The following is a 27,866-nucleotide window of genomic DNA, read 5'->3' as shown; positions in this document are numbered from 1 at the left end:
GCTTCTAGTAACCTTCAGGCTTGGAGGAATAATTGACCTGGAGCAAGGATCATTATACAGATCGGTCCCTGGGTATTAGAAGCTGGTAATATGGAAAAGAATAGCCAAGATGTGCCAAAGACCATACAGACCAGCAGTTCACAACCTGTGGGTCGCAACCCCACAGCGGGTCACATATCAGAGATCCTGCATATCAGATATTTACATGAAATTCCTAACAGTAGCAAAATCGCAGTTATGAAGCAACACCAAAATAACTATGGTTGGGGTCACCACAACAAGAGGAACTGTGTTAAAGGGTCACAGCATTAGGAAGGTTGAGAACCACTGTTATAAATGAACCTTGATGCATTTGGGGGGGTCTCCTAACCTACTTAGGGGCAACTCTCAGAGGGAAATGACATCTTTACCAGCTCTTCAACCAAGTAACAACACTCACCTGCCTCAGTTGCTGTTGCAGAGGACCTGGGTTCAATTCCCAGCTCCTACACAGTGGTTTACAACTATCCATAATTCCATTTTCAGGGGATCCAAAGCCCTCTTCTGACTCCCACAGTACCAGGTACACATGTGGTATGCATACATACACTCGGGCTAAACATTCAGACACTTAAATTAATTTAATTTAATATCTGTCCAGCTATCATTGGAAAATTCATGGTTATGGTATGTCCTCCCACACACCCACTGCTCCTATAGATCCTGAAAGCAACCCCTTTGGAAGATTCTCAGGCAGGAACAACTTCCTAGTTCCTGTAGCAATTCTTTCACAGCTGCCACTACAGAGCTTTTGGTCAAAGTCTTTGACCAGCCTATAACCTGGGGTTGGAATGGTTAAAATCAGGATTCTCCTGTTTCCTTTTTTCATTACTTAAAGTAAATCTTGATTTCTCCAGGAGACCTTGAGAATTAATTTAGAGTTTTAAAATATCATTTAATCTTATTTGTTGAAAGCTATTTCTTAGAAGAATCGGGGAGGGGGGATAACAATTTCCAGAAGTGTTTAATCCTTTTTTGAAAATAACCATGAACCTCTTCCCTGACTCCAAGAATGTCTTAGCCTGTTCAAAAGGTAGTGTCATTTACACTGATTTTAGTGTATCCTAGAGGAAAACCTTACAACTTAAGATTCGTTAGGTAAAAGTTACAGAAAATTCTAGAAGTCTAGAGAATGTGCATAACAGGTGTTGCTGTACATATTTGAAATCCTATTGGTTCTTATTGCAGGTGACATATTGCAATATACTTAGGAACTGAAAACAACACACATTTTGCATGTTCCATTTCCGTGGTCAGGGTTCTGAGTATATTCGGTCTAACAAGGTGCTCAGGTCTCTCCAAGGCTGGAGTCATAGTCTTCTTCATCTATACTCCTCTCTGGGGCTGAGGGTTCTCCTTTATGTGCTCACAGTCATTGGCAGAATTCAGCCTTTTGACTTTAGAACTAAAGGTCTTGGTTTTCTTAAAGTTTCATTACTCTGGATAGTACATTAAAACTGAAGACTGGGTTTGTTAACAGAAATCTCTACCAGTTATTATTTGTACAGTAATTATATAACCTGGTGCGCAGATAGTGAGTAAAAGAACTTTAATGAGGAGGCTTCTTTAAAGGAATGTATGGAAACCAAACTATTCCAAAAGCAAAAGCCAAGATGTATATTCTGTAGCTTTTGACATCAAGGATTTTTAGCTGCATTTTGAAATTTCATCTGGTCAATTAAGTATACAAAACAAATTAACCAAAACATACATTATGTATGTAGAAAAATATTAAAGTATATAATAAGGAAATGTACTCAATATAAGTCTTTAAAAATTGAAAACACAAAGTAATTTTGAGCTTCGTGACAGCCTTAGGGTTCACATTACTTGACTGGGATAAATTTAGAAGATTAGACAGTCTGGCTTGTTGTTCGTGCATGCTGACTGAGCTTCTTCCCTCATTAACTCTTTCAAGGAGAGCTTAAAGTGTGTAAGTGTGTGTGTGTGTGTGTGTGTGTGTGTGCGCACGCACGCACGTGTCCACCCTACAATGTGCATGTAGAGGTCTAATACAATCTGCAGGTGGGTCTCACCTCTCACCTTGGTTTTAGGCAAGGTCTCCACTGTTTGTGCTACTGTACTGTGTACTCCAGGCTAGATGGCCTGCAGATTACCAGGGATTTTCTTCCCTGGACTGTCCATCATGCCATAGGAGTGTGGGGACTAAGTGAGCATGGCTTCACCTGGCTTTGTGTAGGTTCTTGGGATTTGTGTTGGAAGTTGGGTCCTCATACTTGAACAGCAATGTTTAACCACTGAACTTTTCCCAAGCCCCTATGTCGCTAATTATTTAGCACTCGATCATTCTTTACTTGTTACTGTCTATTGTACCTAACGTTCCTTTTTCACACATCAGACATGGAGAGAAAAGATGAACATTTTGAAGAAATCACAGCTTTCTTGAGTCAGTCGTTTGCTCCCTTCAATGACGTTGGTTAAATACCATAACTATAACTCTGATTCCATTGTTCAAAATCTAAAATAAAATCTGCAGTCTTCAAAGTTTTGACATCTTCCACTGCTGTTCTATTTCTGTGTCTTTCCTAACATGTCATTCAGGCATCTGACTGAGCTTAAAGAAGTAGACTCATTGGCAGCTCAAAACTTCGTTTGTGCAGCAGAGGTTTGAATGACTTGGGAGATAAGTCTACACTTAAACGTTTTATTATTTCCTTTTTTATTGGAAGGCTTTCCCCACTGTAGTTAAATGATAGTACTTGTTTTTGTCACTGGCAGTGAGCGTTCATGTACGACCTCAGTGTATCCTACCTTACAGCACACTGGTATTGTGTGGTCCGTAGACTTTCCAACAGACAAATATAATGAATGCCACTAGAACTAGTGACTTTGTTTTTAATTCAGATCAAGTAGAATTGACCTAGAAAGCATTTGATTCAGGAGTACGAATGGAGTGAAATCACACAGCCATCCATTCCGCACTTGCGTCTGACTAGAAATGTACTAACTAGTTTGTTTCTCTCTTGGGATGGAAACCTTAAATTTTTGTTATAACAAGGCATCTCTGTGTGAATCACAGGTGAAGATGAAATCTGTACAGGGAGTTTAAAGAACACACTCACATATGTGACTGCACACACACATACACACACACGAATACATACACACACACACACACACACACACACACACACACCCAGAATCCTTTGGGATCCTTTGATCTGTTTCACAACCTTTGACCAACATCTTTAACTTAGAGAAGGCTAAAACAGACTCGCTTTACATCCACATATATTTGAATATCATTTTATAGAATCAAGCTAATCTCAGATTTTAAAAAAAATAGATGTGTTTGGGTATAGACAAACAAGTTGATATTTGGACCATCTCTATATCTAAAAACATGCTCGTCATAGTTCATAGTACTAGCAATTACTCAATGAACATATATTACCTTCATATTAATATCAATATGCATATTAATATCAATAAATCCATTACCTATTTTCCTAGTTTGCCCAAATAACTCTCAGAGCATTGACAAAAAGAAAAGTTACAGGTAGACATGTGTAAATGAACTTCTTCTGATACAGTGTAGACCAATTTTATGCTGGAAACTTGGAATCCCAGATTTGTCCTGTGATACGGAGACTTGAAGTGATTTCCTTTATTTTTACTTCCAAATTTCTGTTGTCTTAACTGGCACACTCCCAAGTGGCTAGATGCCTCCAGTTGTGTCTGTCAGCGTGGTGTGGAGAACACCACAAATCTGGTAATTACAAGGAACTGTTTTCTCATTATTTCCCCACTATTTTTCTTTCCAAAGCATTTCCTAAGTTTGAAGTGTTGTGAAAACCCTAGACTCTAGAGCAAAAATGCTAGTTTTAAAAAACAAGCTCTTGTTGTGTTTTCTTAGCATAAAGGTAATGTATGTTCATCATAGAAAGGGCGAGTAAGCAAAATGAAGGCAAGGAAAACCATAGAAATTTAACTCACTGAGGGAGACATGGTTACAGTTCACACACATCTTCTAGTTCTTTCTCTGCATAGAAAAAGAAATCACTTAAATTATGTTGTACATCCTGTGATTGATGTATTACAACACCCCATGTTATAATTGGTTTCTTGGTCAACAATATATTATAAATATCTCCCATGTCATTATTCATTATTCTTTTACAGTATTCTTTGCATTGGTTAGACCATATTTACTGAACCAGTCCCAATTGCTTGTCTTTTAAGGTTTTTTTTAACTTTTATCTTTTCTTTTTCTGTTCTATAAATAATTCACTGAAGGAACATCTGAGCTGCTATTATCAAGGGCATTTTTATGTTAAAAAAAAGCTAAATTATTTAAAGTGTAGAAAAATGCTTTGGTGCTGAAATACGGTAACTGACAAGACAAAATGATCGCATGTGAGGCTGTCTTTGTGTGCTTCGGCAGCCTCCTTTGTAAGGGTCCCAGAGGTCGCAGACACGTGACAGATTCCCTGGAAAAGCTGAAACCTCTGTAAGTCAGATTTCTATTACTAGAACAAGTATCTGGAAGAAGAGCAGCTTTTGAAGAGAATCATATTGGTTCATGGTTTTAGAGGATCTGGTTCATGTTCAGGTGGACCTCAAAGGCTCACTGGTGCGTGATAGCAAGGTGGAGAGAATGCAGCTAGTAAAACTACCTACCTCCTGGCCAGGAAATGAGAGAGAACCAGAGGAAGGGATCAGCTCTCAGGATCCCACCCATAGTAATTACCCATAGTAATGTCTCCAATGACCTAAAGACCTCCCCCTTGACCTAGCTCCTAAAGCTCTTCCTTCCCACAGTAGAACCACTCTGAATATGAAAATCTTTTTTATTTTATTTTTTAAAAAGAAAAAAATTATCTTTTTTATTTTACATACCATTCCCAGTTTCCACTCCCTCCCCTCCTCCCATTCCCTCCACCTCCCCTGTCACCTCACCCTCCATCCACTCTGCAGAGAGGGGCAAAGCACATTGTTCCAAGGAAAGATCAAAGCTCTCCCCACTATATCCAAGCTGAGCAAGGTATCTACCCAAAGAGCATGGGTTCCAAAAAGCCAGTACAAACAGCAAGGACAAATACTGGTGACCCTGCTAGTGGCCCCACAGTCTGCCCCAGCCATACCACATTCAGAGAGTCTAGCTTGGTCCTATGTTGGGCCCTTCACTGTTTGGCTGGAGTTGGTGAGCTCCCATTAGCTCAGGTAGACTGTTTCAGTGGGTGTCCCCATCATGGTCTTGACCTCCTTGCTCATATTCTCACTCCTCCGACTCTTCAACTGGACTTTGGGTGCCCAGGCCAAGCTCTGCCGCAGGTCTCTGCCCCTGTCTCCATCAGTTGCTGGATGAAGGTTCTATGGTGACATTTAAGATAGTCATCAATCTGACTGCAGGGCAAGGCCAGTTCGGTCAACCTCTCCACTATTGCTTAGGATCTGCTGGGGTCATGGGTTGAAGAGATGGCTCAGCCATTAAAGACAAGTCTCACAACTAAAAATATGAACATGAAAATCTTAAAGTGCAGGTCTTTTGCAGGGGACACTGAAGATCCAAGATACAGAAAACCCCATGTAGAGAAAATCAACAGACTATGACTTAATACAATAAATTAAAATAAATTATAGAACCACCTAAAAGGGGAGCCATTATGTTACTGTTTGTTCCTGTAGCAAATTCACAGCAATTCAGTATAAATTTCCATTTACAAACAATTCCATTTTTATTTTTTTTCCACTCTACGTGTTGTCTTTTTGATCACACAAATTGTTGCTATATAGATTAAAGTTGCCTCAACAAATCAACCCTTCTTACCAGGCATGCCATCTCCAACCACACTGAAGAAGTCGGAGAAGTCTGGTTTCAGCAGCCCCTCCCCTTCGCAGACCTCCTCCCTGGGGACAGCATTCACACAGCATCACCGACCTGTCATTACAGGACCCAGAGGTGAGTTGCTCCACAGAGATTCATGAGGTGTAAGCATCATAATGTTGAGTTCAGAGTAGCAAAGTGAGGAGACAGTGAGGGCTCCCCTATAGTAAGTGATCAATTCTTTTATTCAAAGATAGCCTTTGAATTTTAGGGCCCAAAGAGATTCGGCATCTAATCTTAATTTTAAGACACAAAGACAATTTTTTTTTTTAAAGAGGCAGTGGGATTTTGCAGAGGTGGGGAATAATTTGAGCCCAAATCAAGTGTGCCCTGGAGTTGTGTGTGTGCATGTCTATGTGTATGTATTTGGGTGTGTGCTTTTTCCATGTGGCCAGTTACCTATGTCTCGTATAAATGTTTTCCCAGTCTCCCATCCTTACTGTTTCTCTTCCCACGAAACCCGATTTCCATATGCGGCATTTTGTGTTGAGGTTGTTGGCATTGGGGTGGTGATGAGTTGTCTTCATTCATTCCTTTTGAAGTGGTAGATAGTTTGTCTGGTTTTCATTGCAGTGTTTTCCTCATTTTAGTCTCATGTGCTTTTAAGTTTATTATTAAAATGTGTCCACAAGAAATATGATTTGTATTTCACATTAAAGACAAGCCTGAAACCTCAAGAGAATGTCAACAACTCACTAAACTTGATCCTATTGCAAGATGAAAATATTTATTGGTTTATTTATAAAACTCCCACGGTAGGAGTATGAATAATTGTGACCATTTTCACCCTTCCATCAGATTCTCCTTCATGTCTGTGATCTACCGGTTGGCATCATAAAAGACCCTGGAGAGTTACAGTCTCTTGCCTACTTTGACATATACCTGGGGAAACTGATATTTGTTGCAATGTTAGGGCCACAAATCTGAATCCATTTATGAAAGCTCTGATAGTCCTAAGGAAGTGTGGTACTTGAGATGAATGCACAGAGAACGTGTGAAAAATATCACTTAAAAAAACAAATACTCCGTTATGGGAAACCATTTCTTTATCAGGAAATTCAGTTTCTTCATCTTAGAGACACTGTGTTCATTGTTATGACTTTCTCATCAGGCTCCCTGACTCTTCCTCACTTGTACCTATGACATAGTCACAAATGCTTATCATACATGCATGCATATATGTGTGCACAGACATATTTATGGTATATGTATATTACACATTATATAGAGAAACTTGAGAATTCACATCTGAATGAGCCGTTAAATTAGTTAGTATTATAGCCTGTCGTTAGCATTCGTTGAGCATCTAAACTATAGCAGGAAATGGCAGGTATGAAGCTGCTTTAGGTCAGAATATTGATGGTCCAAGGGAGATAGGCATACTATTCCTCACTTTTATGTTCAGTTTAGCATATTCAAATGCTAAATGAATGTCAAGAGCAAATCTTTCTGCAGGACTCAGAGGAGGGGATTGTGGAAGTTCAGTCATTTGTTCATTGAAGACTTACTGGGATCTTGTCACTGTATAGACACTGGGCCAGTGTCTCCCGTCCTCAGAGAACAGAGCTGGAGGAAGGAAATGAACATTAAGGAAAGCTGGTGTGTAGTAGGCTACATCACTGCGTCAGATAAAGAGACCTGAAAGAGAGCACAGCAGTGAAGTCAGCTCTAAAGAGTCCTATGAGTAGCAGCTATTCCGAGCAAATTAAAAACCCCTAGTGTAGCAAGGCAGTGAGGATGGTAAAGGGCAGCTTGCCAATAGCCGGGAAGGCTGGGGAGGCCGCCCCTGCATTCCCACTCACCTTCTGGCTTGTTAGTGTCGCATCAGTTTGGGGGGGGGGGGGGGCGCACAATGGAGAGTGAACCTTTCTTCTCAAACTCATGTTCTCCCTGTGACAACTGCAATCAGGTAGCACGTTTGGAAACTTTATGAAGAACGAAAACAATGTACATACATCATTCCTTATTCAAAAAAAAATACCAATGGTATCTACATTGTGTCTTGGCTTCAAGCCTCATTTCTGTGAACTGTTGTGACTACCTAGCGCTCACCCCAGGTGCACAGTGGTTAAGCCCCTCTCCTACGATGATCCACACTGCATTGGGCCAGAGTCGACTTCTTTAGCACACAACACACAGACCTTTGACCTACTTATGGTCATAGTCCTAGGATGTATGTGAGGAAAAGAGAAGCTTCATTTCAGAACTATGGAATACCAAAAATTCTTTCTTTTCCCCAACATTCAAGGCAAGTCCCAACATCCTCAGTTCTCTTTTCTCGAAAGTCTGCTCAGGTACCCATCCTCACTGTCCCCCTCCTGCACGTTAGTGTGTGGCATAGGCCTTGGAGAAGGGCAATGACTCCCTTCTGTTGCATCTCTGTGCTGAGAATCAGAGTTAAGGTAGGCAAACTAAGGCATCTGTTGGTTAAGGTATTTCTAGGTTGGGATTCTGTCCCTCAAAACTGAAGAGCCATTCACGACAGGCTCTGCATTTCCTTCCCCGTGGAAAGCTCATGCCTATGACGATACCTCTCGGAGACAAAGACTGGTATTTCAGGTCACGTCTGAGGAAAGGATACATGAAGCAGGCAGTGGACTAACAGCGAGAGGCAGGTGCCTGTGAAAGTGTCCTCAGCCACCTATGCTTCTGCAAAGTTACTGTCGCTAGACACAGCACAGTCAGGTCTTTTTAAGAGCCGATACATGTCATTTATCAGGTTCCCAGAGCAAACGAGTGGGGCTCCAGGCATATGCAGTGCTGTCTTGCCAGGGTCACGTGGTATATTCATCAGACTGGTATGTTGGCACTGGGTCACAAGGTCTGTGCTGCCTTCCCTAAAATCCTTCGTGGCAAGCAGCAGTCAGTGAGCAGCAGCTGCATGGCGCATCTCAGTGCTCAGGCCAGAAGCTATGACACAACAAGGTTACTTTCGCCTCCCCCTAAAGATGGCTCTGTTTTCAGCCGCAAGCAAGCCTGATCTGTATTTGGGGATTCGGTGAGTGTCATTTATAAGGAAAGCCTTTCTGGGTAAAGATGGCAAAGTAGAGGCAGAAAGATTGGACCTTGATGGAGAAACAGAGTGTCATATATGATCTTTTGCTTACTGTTTCCAGAGGAGCTTCCAAGATGGGGGAGGACCGTAGCCCATCATCCAAAGCAAACTGTGTGAGCTGACCTCAGAAAAGCCTTGGGACTAAATTCTATGGCTTGTTATAGCTTGTGCTCTTCTGACCACTCTACTGCTTACATTATAAAGGTAGAGGTGTGCGGTTTCTTAAATCCAATCTCTTCCCTGGCAGTGGCTTTCTTTGTGGCTTTGATAAATCACTTTGCCTTGTGGTCTCAGTTGGACCATCCGCACCATGAAGATAATACTTTGACACCTATTTCTCGGTGTGGTTAGAATTAGGTTAAGGGGTTAAACTACTGTGTTGAAATAACTTGGAGCAAGGAAAGTTAAATCTCAACAAAGCCATTTTTGTCATTGCATACGATTGCATTTATTGGGCACTGTAAGCTGGAAGATTGAGCTTATCAAGACTTTCTTTTCCTATTATCTAAAGTCATCCCCGTCATAACATGTTCAATCATGGCAATGTATCTTATCTACGATGATTGGAAAGAAAACCTCTGTTCTTCTGTCTGTTGTTTCAAATGCTGTGACTGTGCCTGGTGATCTAGGTTCAGTTCTGAAACTTTTTCACTCGCTGAGAAATCTCTCCATGACCTTGGATATTTAGACATAAAATGGGTTTCTAAACCAAAGAGTAGCTGATAAAAAAAAGCATAAAAAGTATTTTAAAAAATTCTTTGGTTACTGTGTATATTTAGTAAAGACCAAAGATAATTTGTCATAAATGAGATGGATATATTAATTTTCTACATAGAATTAAATTTTGGCTGAATATTTGACGCTATAAGACATGAAGCATCTTCATCATTTTTAGATTGAATCAGTACTTTAATTTTTATCATCAATGCTGAGAATGCCTCCACTCTCACTCATACACACACACACACACACACACACACACACACACACTCACACACTCACAATACATATGTGTTTAGTGTCATTCCACAAATTGTTAGGAAATTTGTCCTAACTTAAAGCCAGAAGTCATTGAATTATTTTTTATATAGCTTGCCAACAACTCCGATAGCAGGTTTAAAAACCAAATATTTCAATACAATCCAAAGATGCATTAATACGCCACTTACATACTGACAAATGATGGTAGAAAAAAATGTTCATCTTCCGTGATCAGACCATTTTGTTTCTATAAGAGCAGAAGACTGCATATGTAAAAAAAAACTTTTCAATTCACGGCATTAAAGAGTCTCAGCTCGGATGGAGGTGTCCCAGGTCCCAGGCGGCATCAACCAGTGTTGTGTGGTGTGGGTGGCACATGGAATGGAAAGTCCATATGCACTCACAACCGAGACTGTGGTAAAGTCATGTGCTCAGCCTAGGCGAACACTACAGAAACACCGTGAGTTCATTAACTATTTAATTTTTGAATTGATTTTTGGTTGTGTAGAATCTTTTACTGTTGCCAATTTTTGCACGAACCCCACATTTAGCTAGATGATTCCTTATGGGGATGTAGCACACAGTTTAAGAAAATAATTCCCTAAGGGTTTGTCTGACCCTTTCATAGTGTGTCTGTGTGTGTGTGTGTGTGTGTGTGTGTGTTCATACGTCCATGCAAACAAGTATAGGTGTGCAGATCAGAGAGTGACTTTCAGGGATCGGTTCTCTCCTTTCACAATTTGAGATCCAGGCATTAAGTTCGGGTCATCAGACTTTCCAACAAGCTCCTTTGCCAGTTGATTCATTTTTCCAACCTTTGTCTGATTCCTTTTAAGATTTGGAGTAACCGTCAATGATATTTTAAATTTCTTGTCCTCCAACCTCTACACACACATGCCACTGCATACATATATATGTGTATATATACATGCATTATATATGCATATAATGATATGTGTTGTAGAGGTCACAGAACAAGTTGCAGGAGTCTCTCCTCTTGAAATGTGGGTCTCAGAAATTGAATTAAGTCTTCAGGCTTGGCAGCAAGCACCTTTACCCACTGAACCATCTCACCAGCCATCCATTACCTTTTTGTATGGTCACATGGTCAAAACTATATATGATTAGCTCTAGCTATAAGGGAGGGTACAACGTGTGGATTAGATTTTTTTAGATTAATATGATCATCGCTGTGTATAATATAAATTCAGGGTTGTATAAATCAATAGATGAGGAAGGAATATATTAGTGAGCTGTTCCTTATGTACTTTATATGACTTACCAATAGCAATCTGAGCTGACCAGAGCCAAGACCAGAATCCATCTTGTTTAGTTTCTAGTTCAGTAGTTCCTCACCTTTATTCTGCCACTGGGGAACAAAGAAAGAGCTGCCTCCATTCAAACCTTTGGTTTGTTTTCACACTGCTTATTAGTCTGAGACATGCTGTGGCCATTTAGCTTCCTTGAGAGTCATGACATAGACTGTGTTTTCAAGTGTCACTGAGTTTTTAGATAGCTATCCTAAATGATTCCTGTCTCTTCTTTCTTTACTACCCTCTGACTCCTTGCTACCAGCAAAGGCACAGTTTCTCTGAGGCGCAAGTGATTTCAAACATTTTTAAAGTCATTTTGGCTTTTCTCAATGTTAAAATTAATTTGAAAATTCTTGTCACCATCTGGAACAAAAAGAAGAATTGATTTTTCCCACAAATGTTTACCAAGTGCTCACAACAAACAAGGTACTCTTATAGTTACTGAGTAGAGGGAGCAAGTGGAGCCTGGATGATCCCCAGAGTACTTGCTACTTGGCAGCTGAGGGAAGAGAAAATCAGCAGTTGTACGGTGGGCTGATCAACCCTAATCTGAAATCAGAAATGCTCCCAAGTATGGGCTTGTGAGCACAGATGTGACACAGCCTGGGCATCGCATTGGTGCTCAGAGTTTGGCACATTTTGAATTTCGGATTCTCAGGTTAGGGTTGTTTAATTGGTAAGTGTATACAGATATTCCCAAATCTAAAATAAAATCCTAACTCAGAAACACATAGAGTCCCAAGCATTTCAGAAATTGGACTTGACCTCCACTGTGCTAGGAGAGGCACCAGATGCCAGGGAAGACAAAGAAGGGCATCCTCTTGGGGAAATACCATGTCATTTGGCATTGTCAGAGCACAAACAAGAATGATGCTCAACCCCATCTCAAACCTTTTGCCATCTGTTTGTCAGTATGCAAAATAGAGAGCAACTGAAAACAAATAATTCTGTTAGACAACTAGGTACTATGAAATTAAAATGAAGCGAATGCAGGTGTGGTTGGACCACTCCATCTTTATGAGGGTACATGTGTGTGCATGTGTGTGTGTACATACCTGTGCGTGTATATAAGTGGTGTGTGTGAATGGTGTGTTGTGTGTGTTGTGGTTTATACATGCATTGTGTGCATATATGTGTGCATGCACGTACCTGTATCTATATATGTGGTGTGTGTGTACATTGTGTGTGTGTATACATACCTGTATGTGTATGTATGTGATGTGTGTGCACATGGTATTTGTGTGTGTATGATGGTATGTGAGTTCATTGTGTGTGTATATAGATTAAAAGTCAAATTGTCCTGATTCTAAAAAGTGTTCATAACATATACCAAAACAATAATCATATAAGCCAAAGATTTGCTGTGTAGCTTTTAAAGACATGTGCTGTCTGGAGAGGAAGTGAAAACTTTATATTCTCTGAAAACCTTCTCAATCTATGATCCTCCTGGCCCAGAAGAGGATCCTGCTCTTCATGATGAAACTGCTGAGGAGCTGAAGTCAACAATACCTCCCAATTTGTCCAAGAAAAGCATACTGCAGAGATATGAGCATGAAGATCGTCTTCCCAGAAGTCAGGGTCACCAGGAATGGCTGGAGGAGTGTGAGTTGCAGCATGCATAGACAGTAAGAAAGCCAGCAGGGAAGGGGAGATAAATATGAAGCTAAATATGAGATAAATATGAGATAAATACTAAATGGCAGACACTGTGCCTTACCCATTCACCCCTGAATCCCTCAGCCTCATGACTTGCACAAGAGCTCTCGAAAACCATTTCTCAAATAAAGGAATGAATGCATATGTGTGATTGAAACAGAAAGCATGGGAAATAATGGGAAGTCTTTCCCCCTTCTGTAATAACAATAATGATAATTAATATTGTTCCAGAACAAGTATTTTTGCAGCATTTGTGGAGGTGCCTAGAATATGCAGGTGTTTATTTTGGTCAGGAGTTTCTGCCTTGCTATGTATTAGAAAAAAATAGCTCAAAATTATGGGTCCCTTTAAAAGAACACAATATTTGCCTAGAGTATTGTTTCCATCCAATGACAAACCCGGAGGAGACATATCCTGGTGTTTCATTACTGTAGCCATGACCCTACTCTGTTGGCACAGGCCCCAAGGGGTCAGTTTGTCCAGCTTTCTCCAGTCGGATCCGCAAACTTCTTGGCTGTTTAGGAAAGCTTCTTAAACTTAGCTGTAGAACATACTGATGCTACTGGGTCTAATTTGTTTCTCCTGTGTTAGTGCAATTGAATCATCTCAAGAAAATGAGAAGTAATTAAGTACCTGTTGCAAAGACGGTGCTGACAAACTCTGCCAACAGACAGACTCAGGGTGTTTATTATTGGAGTTTGTCATCTGGGGAAACATGACATCACCCTTCTCCAGGAGGAATGACTCCCGCTGATTTTCAAAGCCAGGCATCACAGACCTAACAAGTTCCACTCTGGAGCATGGGGAAGATAGGAAAGATTTGGGAAACCAAAGCGAGCACACACACATGACCCAGCTTCACAGCGACACCACGTCCAGGGGACTGGACGTTCTGAGATAGCAGAGAGGAAATACGGCATTTTAGCAAAGGCTCTTTAAGACTCAGTTCAGGAAATTATTAAATTCATTAGCCAGATACTTACAACCAGCTATTACTGCCCAGCCAAAGGAAAAACTAGCGCCAGCAAATGTTTTAAAACTACAAATAACAAAAGTCAGGAAGCGCGTAATTAAAACTGTACCTTTATTGTATTGTAAAGAGTTTCACGGTGACATGGAAAATATTTAAAGGAGAAGGCTGTTTAGCTAATTTCTCTGCAGTGAGCTGCGGAGTGGAGAACCGTCCCAAATTAACTGTAAGGCCACCCACCGAGCGAGCCTCATAAAGGGCCAGGGCAACTCAGCTTGGTTTTGTGTAACTGTTCAATAATTACCAGATAAATGCATAACTCAGAGCTCTATTACACTAATAATTTGTATGAAGATAGATGTGTGGGACACCCTGCTGGGTTAATTTGTCATCCTACAGGAAACTTTAAAGAGGGTTCGTCTATAGCGGAATCACGTTAATATGCTGTCCAGGGAGGACAGGTTAGAGCAGGGGACCACTTGGCTCCTTAATCTCTTCAAGAGTCACAGAGTCCCCCGGAGGGAGTGCTGTGGATAACAGGGTGATTAGCCGGGTGGACCCACATCCACACTCATCCTGACAAACGATGCTGCCTCCCCTCCCTATCCTGTATCCCTTTCTTTCTCTCTCCTTTAGCCATACACTCCCTGCCACAGGCATGGAGCCACGTCCACATTTAAGTGGAGGCAGTGGCCAAGACCCCTTGCTGATACCAAATGCATCAACTATAAGTGACTGTTATCAAATAAGCCCCTTGGCAGTTCTTTCTTCCTCGTTCAGTTTAATCTTACATGGATTCCATGCTTAGACTCATTATTTGGTTGTTTTTTTTCACCTCAGCACAAAAGTAAAATTTCAAAATTGAACTTGTATCTTCTCTTTATGTAAAATAGTCTTCTCCCATTTTTCTCCCTCCTTCCGCCCTTCCCTTTCTCCGCCCTCCCCCCAACTGCTGTTTGGAATAGAAAGCTCACGTTTAGGCATCAGTGCAGGTTGGAGCCTCCCCTACTGACAGAATCATAAATCATGTTCAGGTTAAGTGTACTGCATTGCCTGGAACTGAGCTTCAGCAGTGTTTATGTTGTCCAGCCTATCACCCATTGGGGCAAGGGAACGCACACCGTAGGGCCATCCTGTCCTGTCCAGATGGCTGCAGGAATGCAGAGAGGCATTCTCCCGGGCTGCATCCCGTGTGTTGGGAACACCAGGGCATGCAGTCACTCACATGTTCCTGCATGGTTTTTCAAGTCATGGTTCTGCAGAAAATTGACATTCGTTGTTTGCCATTTCTTTCTATTCAACGTCAGCTGCTTCGCTACATCTCTCGGAGAGCTCGGCTTTCTTATGAGAAAAACATGTGTGAGAGCATCAGAGCTGCCTGCGTCTACTTCAGTACTAAGGGATCTGGGACAAAAACTCTAAAAGGAAATAAACCACTTGGACTCTGAAAAAGTAATTTAAAGAGAAGCAGAGAATGTATAGGAAGGAGCTATGCCTGGCAGTAGAGTTAGCCACAACAGAATTCAAGTTCTACCAAGCCCTGTGGGCTCTGTGTAAGCCTGCAGAAGTCATTTGTCCTTAGTGGGCCTTTGTCTTCTAACTTTTACGTACTTGGAAAAGCATCGATGAGAGGAGAGAGTAAAACGCCCTGTGCAGTAGGGGGCTTGGAACACAGTGTGTCCGGTAAATGTCCTTTTCTCTCAGACTCCCGCCTTGTGCTCAGAACCCCCTTTGCTCTCTTTGGTTCCTAGAAAAGGTCGCACCCTCTTAGTGCCTCAGCTTTGTCTACTCTTGCTCATCTAGAAGTAAACAGTATAACAAGCTAGAAAAGAGAGATGGTCTGGAGGAAGTGAGCAAACCCAGGTTCCCTGTGCCCCCACTCATGTGTGGTAGAGGGGACTCTACATGGAGCAGGTGGCCTATCCCTTGGTGGACAGAGACTTCACCTATACACCCCCCCATCTGTGTCTCTTGCTAAAAGGGGAAGTATTGTTGTTCAACAGGATCTGCTGCTTACAGACTCAATTCAGCAGATAATCGTTGAGCCTTCGTCTGCCGTGAACAGTGGAGGCCCAAATGGTTGAGCTCAAAAAACCACTCTTGCCTTTCTCCCTAGTAGAACAGATGTCATTGAAGCTGAGATAGAATTAATGAGCAGACCATAGAAGAACTGACTGAGGACAGCACCATGACCATATGAGCTGTCGGTGGAGGCTGGAGGCTTTGTCCCTCAGATTCTGTGGGTACCTTCTGTTGACACAGTTAGAAAACATTGTCACTTTAGGGGATCTCACTAGATCATCCTGAACTCCCAAATTCCCTAGCACTATAATAAAAGTTGCTGAATTATCAACTTCTTGGCAGTGAACTGGAGATAACATTAACAAAGACTCTTTTTTAAGAGTTCCAACCGACTTGCTTTCCCTTCCTCTGTCTTCTGTGGAAGTCAGTGGATTGAGCTCAGTAACTGAAAGATCTCTGGGTGTGTGTGGCTTCAAGTGGGCAAAAATCAAGCTCACAGAGCATAGCCCATCCCCTCTACTCTTCTCACTGTGAGCCCTATTCACAGGCTACATCCCCTGATGCTGTAGCATCCAAAGCACGAACAACTCCACTCTTAATTTCGACCGAAGGGAGAAAGAATCACTTTTCTACAATGGATCTAGAAAAGCAGCTACCACTGGATGCCCATAGATCTAATTTGCCTAATTGGGGCCGTTTGCTCATCTCTTCAACAACTTTTATATCTCAAAGATAATGGAATGATATCTCATTGTGTAGCTTGAGTTCTCTGACCACCATGAGAACCAGATGTCAGGGTTACTAACCACATAACCTGAGGCTGAGGGAGAAAAGAAATGTTAGACCTCCACTTACAGAAGAAAGAATGAGGACAGCTGGGCAGGCAAAAACAGTGCCTTACATTCCATGGGGGAGGAAGCATGAAGCCCTTTGGGGTGCTAGGTAGTGGACAACAACCCTCTCCAGCCTGGGACTTGTTTCTGCACTTAGCACTTGTAAAGCAAAAATCAAACCCAAGCCTAGAAAGCCGTCATTAGTTCCTGCTGTGAGCCCTGTATTAGTTACCTTCTCTGAGGCGGTGATAGAAAACCACAGCCAAGGCAACTTAAGTAAGAGAGAGTTTATTTAGGCTCCAGAGAAATAGAGTCCGCCATGGAGGAGAAGGGCATGGCATGGCGGCAGTGGCAAGAAACTAGCTGACCACATTGTCACACAGAGAGACAACAGAGAGTGATATGAGGCCATAAACCCTCCAAGTCTGTCCCCCACCCCGGGAAATGCTTTCTCCAGCAAGGCTATACCTCCTGAGTTTCTGTAACCTTCTACAAGAGCACCATCAGCTGGAGACCAAGTGTTCAAATACATGAACCTATGGGGGCCACTTCTCATCGAAACCAAGGCAGACCTGCAGCTTCATTCGTGAATTCAACTCTAGAGTCTTGCTTTCTTTATCCCACCACATATTCAGGATTGCATGTCATATTTCTCATCCCTAAAGGCATCTGAAGGATAATAAATACTCCGCATCTAGCTAGCATACTGTTTTGCTTGTAGTAGATTCTCAGTACGTTTGTTGATTGAATGTGCCTGCTCTACCTCTATACATTCATTCCTAACTCTCAGAAGGGTTTTCTAGTTGGTGCTGTTACACACTTAGAAAATAAAAGCATGCCAGTTTAGAAAGCTTAAGTAGCTTTGTGCACATTAGCAAGGCAGAAACAGTGTTAATCCATAGTAATTGCTTTCTAAACCCCATACAGAACAGAGCAGGTTCACAAGAAGGGGGACCAGGGGAAATGGCACAGAGCAGTGGGCGCCAGAGCCAGCTGGTACCAGACTGTACAATGCTGGACTAACTCTTCCTCCCCTTAAGTAAAAATCGATGAACATTGGAAAGAAATACTCTACTTCTGCAAGGTGACTAAAGAGACTTCAGTGGGCACCTGAAGTGACCTTTGCTTGTCACAATCAACAATGAATGTCACAGTCTTCAAGTGCTGCCAGCCTGATGGTTGGTGGAGAGCAGTGCTAAAGCTTGCCCTTCGGCTCTGCAGTTATGGGGATGCCTTGGTATGCTTTCTGTCACTGGAATAAAACGCCTTGGAAAGGGAAGAGCTTATTTCAGCTTAGAGCTTGCAGTCAATGCAGTCAATGCAGTCACTGGTTGTGTGAAGGCAGAGCAGAAAACTGAAGGCAGGAACTAAAGCAGAGACCGAGGGAGAGTTCTGTCTCCTGGCTTGCTTCCCTGACTTCCCTTCCAGGACTGCCCAGAGGGGGCGCTGCTCACAGTGGGCTGGACCCACCCATCTCAATCATTGATCAAAAAGGTGTCCACAGTATGGCCTACAGGTCAATGCCATGGAGACACCTTTGCAGTTGAGGTTCCCTCTTCCCAGATGACTCTAGCTTGTGTCCAGCTGACAAAAACACCAGCCCGCACAGGGATTTTGCTGGCTTTTCTTTGACACGCTTACTTGCTTTATATTTACTGTGCAGAAAGACTTGCAGACAGCCCAAGTCACAGCACCTGCCGTCCGTGTAGCCCTCACTTCTGCACAGGTCTGGTTGCTGAAGCTTGCTTGCAGCACTCAGTCTGTGCCATTCCAGTGGTCTCAGGAGACTCCAGCCTGCTTCTCTTGGCCACATATTTATTCCTTCTGTGGCAGGAGGGTTCTTTCCTCAAGTAATTGTTTTGATGTGTTTGTCGTTTTTCATCCCTTGTGCCATAGTCTCACTGGTGTCTTACACAGAAGTCCAAGTTCTCTTCACAGACCTGGATTCCTCTCAGCTTTGCCTATGAAATCCTCACTCTTCCTATCTGCACTAGCCATAGCTGTTTGGTGCTGTTTGAACACATTTCACGTTGACCACCGTGGTAGCTTATGCATTTAATGTGAGAACATGGTCAGTTCTGAAACCCTGGCAGGATAAAGGCTGGGGCTGTGTGTCAGACCTTAACCTACTCTGTGTCTATAAACCTTGAATATCCTAGCCAGCAGTCGAGATGTGCCCTGTGGCTTATTTTTAAAATGTTTTTTAATGGCATGTACTCCTTTGTTTTCCAGCCTTCTAGATTTTGGTTCGATTACCACGAATCAGTCATACTGAGTTATTTGTAAGCATGATTCTAGATACTGTATTCTATACACCCACCCAAATTTAATTTGGCCTTAGTAAGTATTTCCTTCAAATCCTATTTTGAAATGAGAGAACCAGAGGAAAGGGACTTTGTCCATCCTTGTAAGCCATATAAAAGCAGAAAATCATCCAACACCCAGGTTTCTGTCTAAATAGAACGCATTCACCAAAAGATGTCCCTGGTCCTTGAACAGCCTCTTTCATGCTAAGTCTGTGCTAGCCATCTAACCAGCATACACCTTGGGGCCTTCCAACAGAGAGGTGAAGGTTTCCGTGTGCCCATGTTAGGTGGCTATTTTGAGACCGTGCTCGGAATCTGGATAGGTCAGGAGGCCGCCTGAGTGACAGATGTGTCCCCACGGTGAAAGAAGAGGCCGGTGTGAACAGTCAGCATTAGCACCCAAGTTCTGAGTGCTAAGTGGAAGTGTCTGGCAAGATGGCCACATAGTTCTAACCAGCTAGGTTGTCTCGGCGTGAGTTTCAGGCAAGAGCAGATATTTAAAATATCATTGGTCACAAAAGAAGCATTTCAGGTTTTTTTAACATAGTTATTTTACTGTGAGATCAAAGGCATCGCCACCGCTAATACTGTGTTTGCGTTTCGTTGTTTGCAAAATTAGTTCTAAGACCCTTATGTCTTCCCCGTGCTGTTGCTGCTCTCTCACGATCCACATAGTCCTGTGTGTGGAGAGAGGCAGAGAACAGGAATGTTTTACTCCACCGACCTCCCCCCTGTGTGTGGCACAGTCTCTGTACAGCCAGAACTGATCTGAGGATATAGGAATGAATTCCAGTTTCCTAATCACCTCCCGGTGTCCTTTTCTGTAATGGGAAATCAACACAAGAGGTTGTTCACTGACTGTTGTGGGGTCAGAAGCCACACCAGGTGCCACACACACACACACACTTGTTTAACCTCACAGCAAATCTATGTGGTATTAGCCTCCATCATAGAGATGGCATAGAGAATCATAGAGAGCTTCAGAAACTATAGCTTCAATTGTAGCAGAGAGTGGCGGGGCTAAATTTTAAGCCCACATGGAGGGGGTGGAGGAAGCCCTGAGGGAGTGGAGTCCTGAGCAGATGTGCATTGTGGCTGTAGACACAGCCTGCGGAGGGCCCCAGTGCCTTCGCTCCAGAGAAGTGGCAAAGCCTTACCCAGGTGAGGGTCAGCAGAAATGGCGAACTTCCTCCAGAGCCGTGCGTGTGTTTATGAACGACTGGCGAGTGTGTGCAGACTAGCCACTGCAGCTTCCTCCTCCCGGATGTCAGATGTCGACAGCCTGAGACTGCTGGCACACAGAGACCTCTTACTCAGCTTACTCAACCCCTCCCCCTGGGCGGCACCCCTGCTGTGGCAGTATCAGACCCCATGTGATCCCAGACTTCCTGTGCATGTGTCTGTGTGTCTGTCCTTTCTTCATTCCCTCGCTGCCCTTCCTCAGAGTTCCAGGACACAAGCTGCATGGGTCTCGAACGCTCGAGTCTATTATACCAAGACCTCTGGGTCTTATGCTGCATTCCTTTTCTGACTTATATGCTTAGCTTGGAATGCCATGGATGGCGGCAGCTAGCCAAAGCCAAAGCGTGCTAAATAATTGTGAAGAGGCGTGGGCAAAGGAGCATTAATGGAGGCATGGAAGACATGCTGATGGCCTTGGAAGCTCCAGAAGCCTGGGGCTTCACAAATGGCTTGTGAAGAAGAGACAGAGGGAGCAGCGACTGATTGTCTATGGAGCTGAGAGAGGGTTATGGATGAATGGAATTGCATGAGTCTATGCCAGGGTAAATCCAGGCCTACTCTGTATTTTGAAATAAGATTTTATTGACCATAGTTTCACCCGTTTGTTAATGACTTGTCCAGGGCCGCTCTGTAGCACAGAGTAGAATATAGCCATAGACCTTTGAACTATCCTCCACAGACTGGGAGTCTCCATTCCTGTGCTAGACCAGAACCCAGAGCTTTGGAGAAACAGAACTTTTTCTCCAGAAGCTGTTGACTTGTTTGTTTGTTTGTTTACATGGTATGTGGGGAGAGATCTCGTGAGAGCCACAGCCTGCCTGTGAAGGCCGGAGGAGAGCTTTGTGGAGTCAAGAAAAACATTGATTTTTATGTAGTTAAAATAGATGTAGATATGAATGTAAAACAACATTATCCTTCTCTTTGTCGGAGGAGAAGAGATCTGTTTTTCCAAGAGACATACACTCTGATCTCCCATCAGAAGATGCCTTTGATTTATCACCGGCTTGGAACCCTGCTGTAGCATGCTGTTACCCTCTCTGCAGCATTCATATGAACACGCTGCCATTTTGCAAAGCATCGTGCAATGTGATGCTTTCTCCTGTGACTTTCACATGCTTCTCAATGACACTCACGGTACAGACGAGAAATATGTGAAGACCCCTCGCTTGCTTTGAGTCACGCGCTTTGTTGCTTAGAAAAGGCTCAGCCTCCTGAGGGCCCAAGTACCAGTTCCAATTCCTCCTTTCCTGAGTCTGTTAACATAAATCACACAGCCCCAAACTTCTCAGCTTTCGTAAATGGCAGGCCTGATTCACGCATGATTTATCAATTAGAGCTGTGGGCCATTAGGATAGATTTCTCAGTCTTCAGGTAGACTTCAGTGGGTTGTATAGTGTTGGTTTAGAGTTTCTTAAGAAGCTCAGTAGTTGACAACCCAAACAATACAACTTCCGTTTGCCCCTGTGGAAGGCTTTTTGGTTTTAGGTGAGGTTTTTTTTTTTTTCTTAGAATTTCTTCTCCTTTTGAGCTTTGTCTTGCGGGGTGGGGCATTTACTTGTAAGCAAGAGTAGTCAGGAGTTCTCAAAGCCACTCTCTCTCTGGAAAGAGTATTCCAAGCTGCTGCAGATGCATGGGTAGCAGTTCCTTGTGACAGTCCAGCAGAAGAAACAACTCGGAACCTCAGCTGCTGCCCCTTTGATTACTGGGAAGACCACGACACTCCGCAGACACTGGATTGAGCTGCCCTTCCTTCATTCTTACCAGCAAAGACGCCTGTATCTGCAAGCATGCTGCTCCTGAAGGAGGAGGAGAATTTATGACTCTGTCACCTCTGGACAACTTCCCTGTGGAACCTCTCCCAGGACAGGCTAGATTCTGACGGCTGATGCCCAAAAACAAAAGCTAATCAACATCTCTGAGTAAGCTGTGAGAAGCTCCAGTGGTTCACGGATGAGGAATGAATTGATGGGGGCAACGGCAGGGCTGCGCAGAATGACATGCTTCAAGACGTGATGGCTTGGCTTTAGGAGATGGAGATATGTTCTTAGGATTTGTAAGGTTGGGCTTCAGAAGACTCCTTGGAAATAGTGAGGAGAAATGACTTCCTTTTCTAAGATTTTAATAAAGTGTGAGGATACAAGGTCTCGTCACCCACCCCAGTACCATTCTCTCTATGTGGTTTGCGGTCACATGCACATGGCTCAAGTGTGTGTTCAAGCAGTCTCCTCCTTTCACTGGACCAGAAGACCATGCATCGCTGTCAGGTCATGTGTCCTGCCACATGGTAATGGTCTTGGCCTTCTCCTCCCCAGCCTGGGTCAATTCTGATTTAAAGAGGAAACATTCTTGAGTTAAACATATGCTTAGTTGTGTTGGACTTTTAGCCTTCTTCTTCAAATTAAAAGAGATAATTTTAAATAATTAGAAAGTTCTGGAGTCTGGGGAGGAAGGAGGCCAGGCCATTCTGCCTGACCATAAGTGATTACTGGACCCTTAGGAAATCCTGTGTCTGAATGTGTTTGTGATGACGTTGTTTGGGCCGTCACAGACAGAGAAACCTGTCCCGCTTCCTCTCCATCCTATCTGTATTCCCAAGTTGTTATTGTAAACCAGGTTGGCCGCTACCTATGGTTAAGCTAGCAGGGAGAGCCATTCAGAGTGAAGCATTCCCGACAGAGACGTGTTGCTCCTGGCCTGGGGTACTGAGAGCAGTAGACCCCTGAAGCAGCCAATTTGGTAGTGTCTTTTAATTCACAGTATTGTATTAACTTCAGCGTGGATCCAGATGGATGCTCTGTAATAAACTGTAACCACTGGAGAAAAGCCTTTATTGACTCTCAAGTAAATAATGCACTTTTTAAAGGATCTAAATATGCATTTACATAATGCACCATAATTTTTTATTGTGTCAACTATTCACACACACACATCCATAAGAGATGTTTCTCTTCATCAAAAATTTGGACTCATAACCCTCTGTGCTCTCCATCAACACCGCGGCAGCTTCGTCGTGGCAGTTTTTCTCTACAGCTTGCTCCAGCCATCCCAAAGAACATTTAATGACTTAACTGATTGATTTAGCTCCAGTGACTCCTTCTAAAATGATTTGAAACAACTTAGATACAAACTTAGGTATACTTACAACATCAAACCCAAGATAAAAGGGAAGGAAAAAAAAGTAGAGAGGAGAAAAGAAGAAAAGACGTTGATTAAATCTTAGTTCTGGACTTCTCGGGGCCTCGGTGTCCAGAAGAAGATGAACATTATCCAGAGAAACACCAGGGATCCAATAATAATCAGCAGATCTTTGTGGCATCTATAGCAGGTTTCTGTCTGAGGAAACTAAAGGTCATGGCCTCGAGCCAGCTTGCTCCCATCTCTACATTGAACTGATGACTCTGTCCCCAGCAAGAGAAAAGAGGCTTAAGGAGGACAACCCTGGAAGTGCAGACTCAGCAGAAGTCTGATTTAGAACCTCGGGCCAGATGACTTCCTGGAATTAATTAAGAATTAATTGGTCCTAATCAATCAGTCATTATAGAATTAATTCTATACAGTACCATAGACTTGCACTGAATTCTGCACCATAAGGAAAAGATGAATAAATTGCTATCGCTAAAATGTAATAAAGAAATTAAAGTCTGAATTTACGCGGCTGCGGATTTTCTTTAATAAAAGAAGTTCAGTGATGTTTATTAACAATTCACAGGGAGAGTGCATGGTACTGGTGAATTATTTCTTTAACTTTTATCTACTTAATCTTTAGTGGAGGCAGTGCTTTACCTTGGGCAGTGGACTCTTGTTGTCCACCACCGCCCCTTATCTAAAAGCCACTCAGCACTTCCTGTGAGAACCTGAGGGATGCCACTTTAGCGTCAAGGTCAGTCTCAGGGGCTCTTAGCAATGGGGTCATCACCTTCGTGTTTGACTTGCTGCGGCAGTTGAACCTATAATGTTTTTCAGCTCACTACATTCCTGTCCTCATTTGAGAAATAAAACCTACAATGCTAACTAGAAATGATTCTGTCAAAAACAGGGATCTGGTCAATGTTTCTTATACCATTAGAGACAACTACATCATGCTAGAAGAAATAAAAAGAGTCCTTTCGTTCTCTAAATCCAGTAGCACAATTTCCAGGGAAAGAACAATCCAGGAGCATTTAACTCTTTAGCTTCTCAGTGTTCACTCCGAGATTCTAATGGACTCCAAGATTTATATTTCATTGTAGGTAGTGGTAACTCACAACTGTTTTCCTCCATGTTTGCTGGCTCTTCATCAGGGTACAAAAACATATTTTGTCCCTTGGAAAGTTTTATGGTTAGTTTTCTTATTTTTCATACTCCTTTATTCAGACACTTAGTGTGCAGCCAGCAAATATTTATCAAGTGCCATACTCAGTTCCGAGTGAGCGACTAAGTGGAGAGTAAATGGGAGAGGGGGAGTGTGGAAAATTCTGATTTCAATAGATTACGTTTGTGATGTCCTCAGTTGTATGATTAAGGGCAAAAACAAAATTTCTGGTTTAGCCCAACGTTGTCTCTTGAAACCGTGATGAGAACCTCTGAACTTTTACTGAATGAATTCAAGTGGCCTGAAACCGATGATTCTACCTGATTACCTGCAAGCCTGGGTTGGTGTCCTGCTTCTACTCCAGCCTGCATTTCTACTCTAGGAACTGTAAGGGTTGCTCTGGCCCACAAAGCCCTACCCTTTAGGTTATTATAAAAAAAAATACCCCGATTCTCAGGAGACCCCAGTATCAGTAGGCGTGCATTCCTAACCACTCCAGAGGTATGGTGGGAAAAAGGAGAGGCCTGCTGAACTTTGGATTCTCTTCAATAGTACGAATTTTTCTTCGTGTTCAGAAAGTCATATTGTCTAAAACTGTGGGCACTTCTGTGTTTGTCTTTGTAGGAAACCCTTCAGTTTAAAGATTTAAACTATAAAAGGAAGGGACCGGGGAGGCATATGTACCCCTTATCGGGAGTCTTTTCTGATTGGGCTTGCTCTAAGTGTTATCAGACCCCCCACTTATCCTCTGGCAGGTCTTGGCCATCCTCTCTCCAATTTAAGGACAAAAGCATTCCTGGAAAAATTATTAAGATCTCACATAAGCTTTTTTTATCTACTGTAATCTTGTACAAATGATATTTATCAGGGTTCAAATATAAAGGAGTCATTGTCTGAATCTCTTATCAGATTTATGGCAGAGAAGCAACCTTTCACGGAGTTCCTGCCTACTCAGCCTGTAGCTGCTTTAGCTTTGAAAGGGCAACAGAGAAAAATGCAACATGAACCTTCCACCGTAAAGTGAGGCACCCAAATTGCATGGGTTCATTAAGTGATCATTTACTACAGACTTCAAAAAACTCCAGTCCTGAATTAGTCCCTAGAAATTTCCTTGAAAGGAGTGTAAGAGCTTTAACAATGAATTATTATCTATGGGTAGCTCGGCATGAAAGGGGATCCATATGTGCAAAGTAGAATTTGTCAAATGTAATGTCGGTTAAATCAGGTCTAATCTACCAAATACATTTTTTATTGCTTGCTTCATTAAAAAGGCTCTTAAGGTAATGAATAATCTTCATCTTCAACAAGGATTATTAATGCCTTTATAACTCACGTCCACTGAACATAGAGAGGCAACGTGAAATTCTATCCTACGCTAACCTCCATGTTTGTCTTAGAGCCTTAGAGGAGAAAATCCATCAGAACTGTCCAGGGCTACATCCTGTCACATGAGCAGCCCTGTGAATTGAGCCCGGAGAAGAAATGAAAAAAAAATAAAAATAAAAAAAGAGGCCGTTGGTTCAGCTGTGCGAAGCAGCATTCCCCAAAACCCTGATGTGTCTTGTTTTGTTTCCTGCAGCGAGTCCACATGCGACGCCGTCGACGCTCCACTTCCCAACATCACCCATCATCCAACAGCCTGGGCCTTATTTCTCACACCCAGCCATCCGCTACCATCCTCAGGAGACGCTGAAAGAGTTTGTCCAGCTTGTCTGTCCTGATGCTGGCCAGCAAGCTGGACAGGTGGGCTTCCTCAATGTAAGGAAACCTTTTTTTCCCCCCGTATTTCTCTAGAAATGCTAACCAGATGTAAAAATAATAAGGAGACCGTGTATGACCACGTGGTTTTGTGTTCTAATGCCATGCTGACTGACTACGGGCCAACGTCATATTTATTCTAGATTATGGGAAAGTTAACTCGCTGTAAGAGTGATTGGCCAGGGTTTAAAAACCGTGTTTGTGTTAAGTTTGCAGCTGTCAAGGTTATGGATATAAATTGTCTGGAGAGGGAACCGTGTAACCTTTGAGTTCCACCTCCAGCATTCTAGCCCCAGGGTCATACAGTTAGCTAAATAGAAAGACCGAATAATTTTCAGTCATGTTTTGGGGTAGTAGAGAGAGGAAGGGAGCAAACTGAGGCAGATGTTTCAGATCAACCAAGGTGATTTTTTTTTTGAAAAAAAAATACAGTCTTCTAACACTTTAGATCCAGTTGACCAGTACTTGAACTCAAGATGCTAGAAGCAAAGTTTATTATGGCTTGTTATTTCTATGAGTAGTTATCTTCTCCACTTATCTTCATATAAAACCGAGCCACGTTCAATAATTACAAATGAATGTTTTCATTTTTCTCAAATAAACCAAATAATCACAATTTGAAATAACATTCCAATAGTAAACGTTATTTTATAAAATCGCAAATTTTATTACAAATATAAAGCTATATGTTTACAACGAATAACTGAATCCCGAGGCCAATAGCAATAATAATAATAAACTAAGACCAGCAGAAAGCCATATTTGATTTCCTCTTCTCATAATATCTATGCTTGCAGCCACAGATTAGCCGTAATTCTTATTGCCTGGTTTAGGATGCTGTGTCGCATTGCTCTGTCGTTGGTTTCTCTCCCCTGCAGAAAGACCTGATTCTGCAGATTTGAGCCAGCATGGCAGCTTTGACTAATGTCTGGCGATCTGTTCACAGATACATTTCTGTCTAGACAACAAATCGATATGGTGCCTTTTTTTTTCATTTCGCTTGTGTATTCATTTGCTTCGCTTATTCTAAAATATTCACGTGTGAACTTTGAGTCCACACAGAAATTATACACAGGCAAGGATGCTAGTGAGTGTGCATAGTTTTCTGCTCATCAGACAGCATCCGGGGAAACACAGGCAAGGATGCTACCTAGTGAATGTGCACAGCCTTCTGCTTATCAGACAGCATCCAGGAAAACATACTGCAAATACTGCGAATGCCGATGGAGGAGTAAGCCTACCTCTGCAGAATTACTAAATTTATTCTTCAAAGCCCAGGACAATAGGCTCTCCTTCAACTAAATTTTGGTTTGGACCTGCTGACTACATACAGGCTGTAACTCGTTAATGAAAAGTCACTTGGGAAATCATGAAAACCTGAACTGGTCACTGGTACCAACTCTGACTTCTGAACATTCAATGTGTTCTCTTTAATGTCATGACATAATTTTCTGTAACTGCCAAATGCCCTGTTTTGTGTTTTGACCAGAATTTTATGGGGTTTGAGGAAAGTCTCTCCATAAGACTTTTTCAAAGACTTTGAAAAGAAGTG

At 42.5% G+C, this 27,866-nt stretch overlaps 1 protein-coding gene across 5 annotated transcripts in view; it reads left to right on the top strand.

The window, feature by feature from the left end:
* The window catches only part of Nfia (nuclear factor I A), a 347,196-nt gene that overhangs the window by 270,010 nt on the left and 49,320 nt on the right, over positions 1–27,866 (top strand). For 4 of the 5 annotated variants that reach the window (XM_087904820.1, XM_087904823.1, XM_087904822.1 and 1 more), the window contains 2 exons: positions 5,834–5,962; positions 26,136–26,314. In XM_087904820.1, coding sequence (XP_087760946.1) covers positions 5,834–5,962; positions 26,136–26,314 — 308 coding nt within the window. The remainder of the gene's footprint in view (positions 1–5,833; positions 5,963–26,135; positions 26,315–27,866) is intronic. The other variant, XM_087904824.1, reaches the window with a different exon arrangement.

This window comes from Myodes glareolus, chromosome 3 (genome assembly GCF_982192425.1).
Source record: "Myodes glareolus chromosome 3, mMyoGla1.1, whole genome shotgun sequence".
NCBI lineage: Eukaryota > Metazoa > Chordata > Mammalia > Rodentia > Cricetidae > Myodes > Myodes glareolus.
Note: the sequence above shows the minus strand (reverse complement) of the source record. Positions and strands in the feature narration are given on the sequence as shown.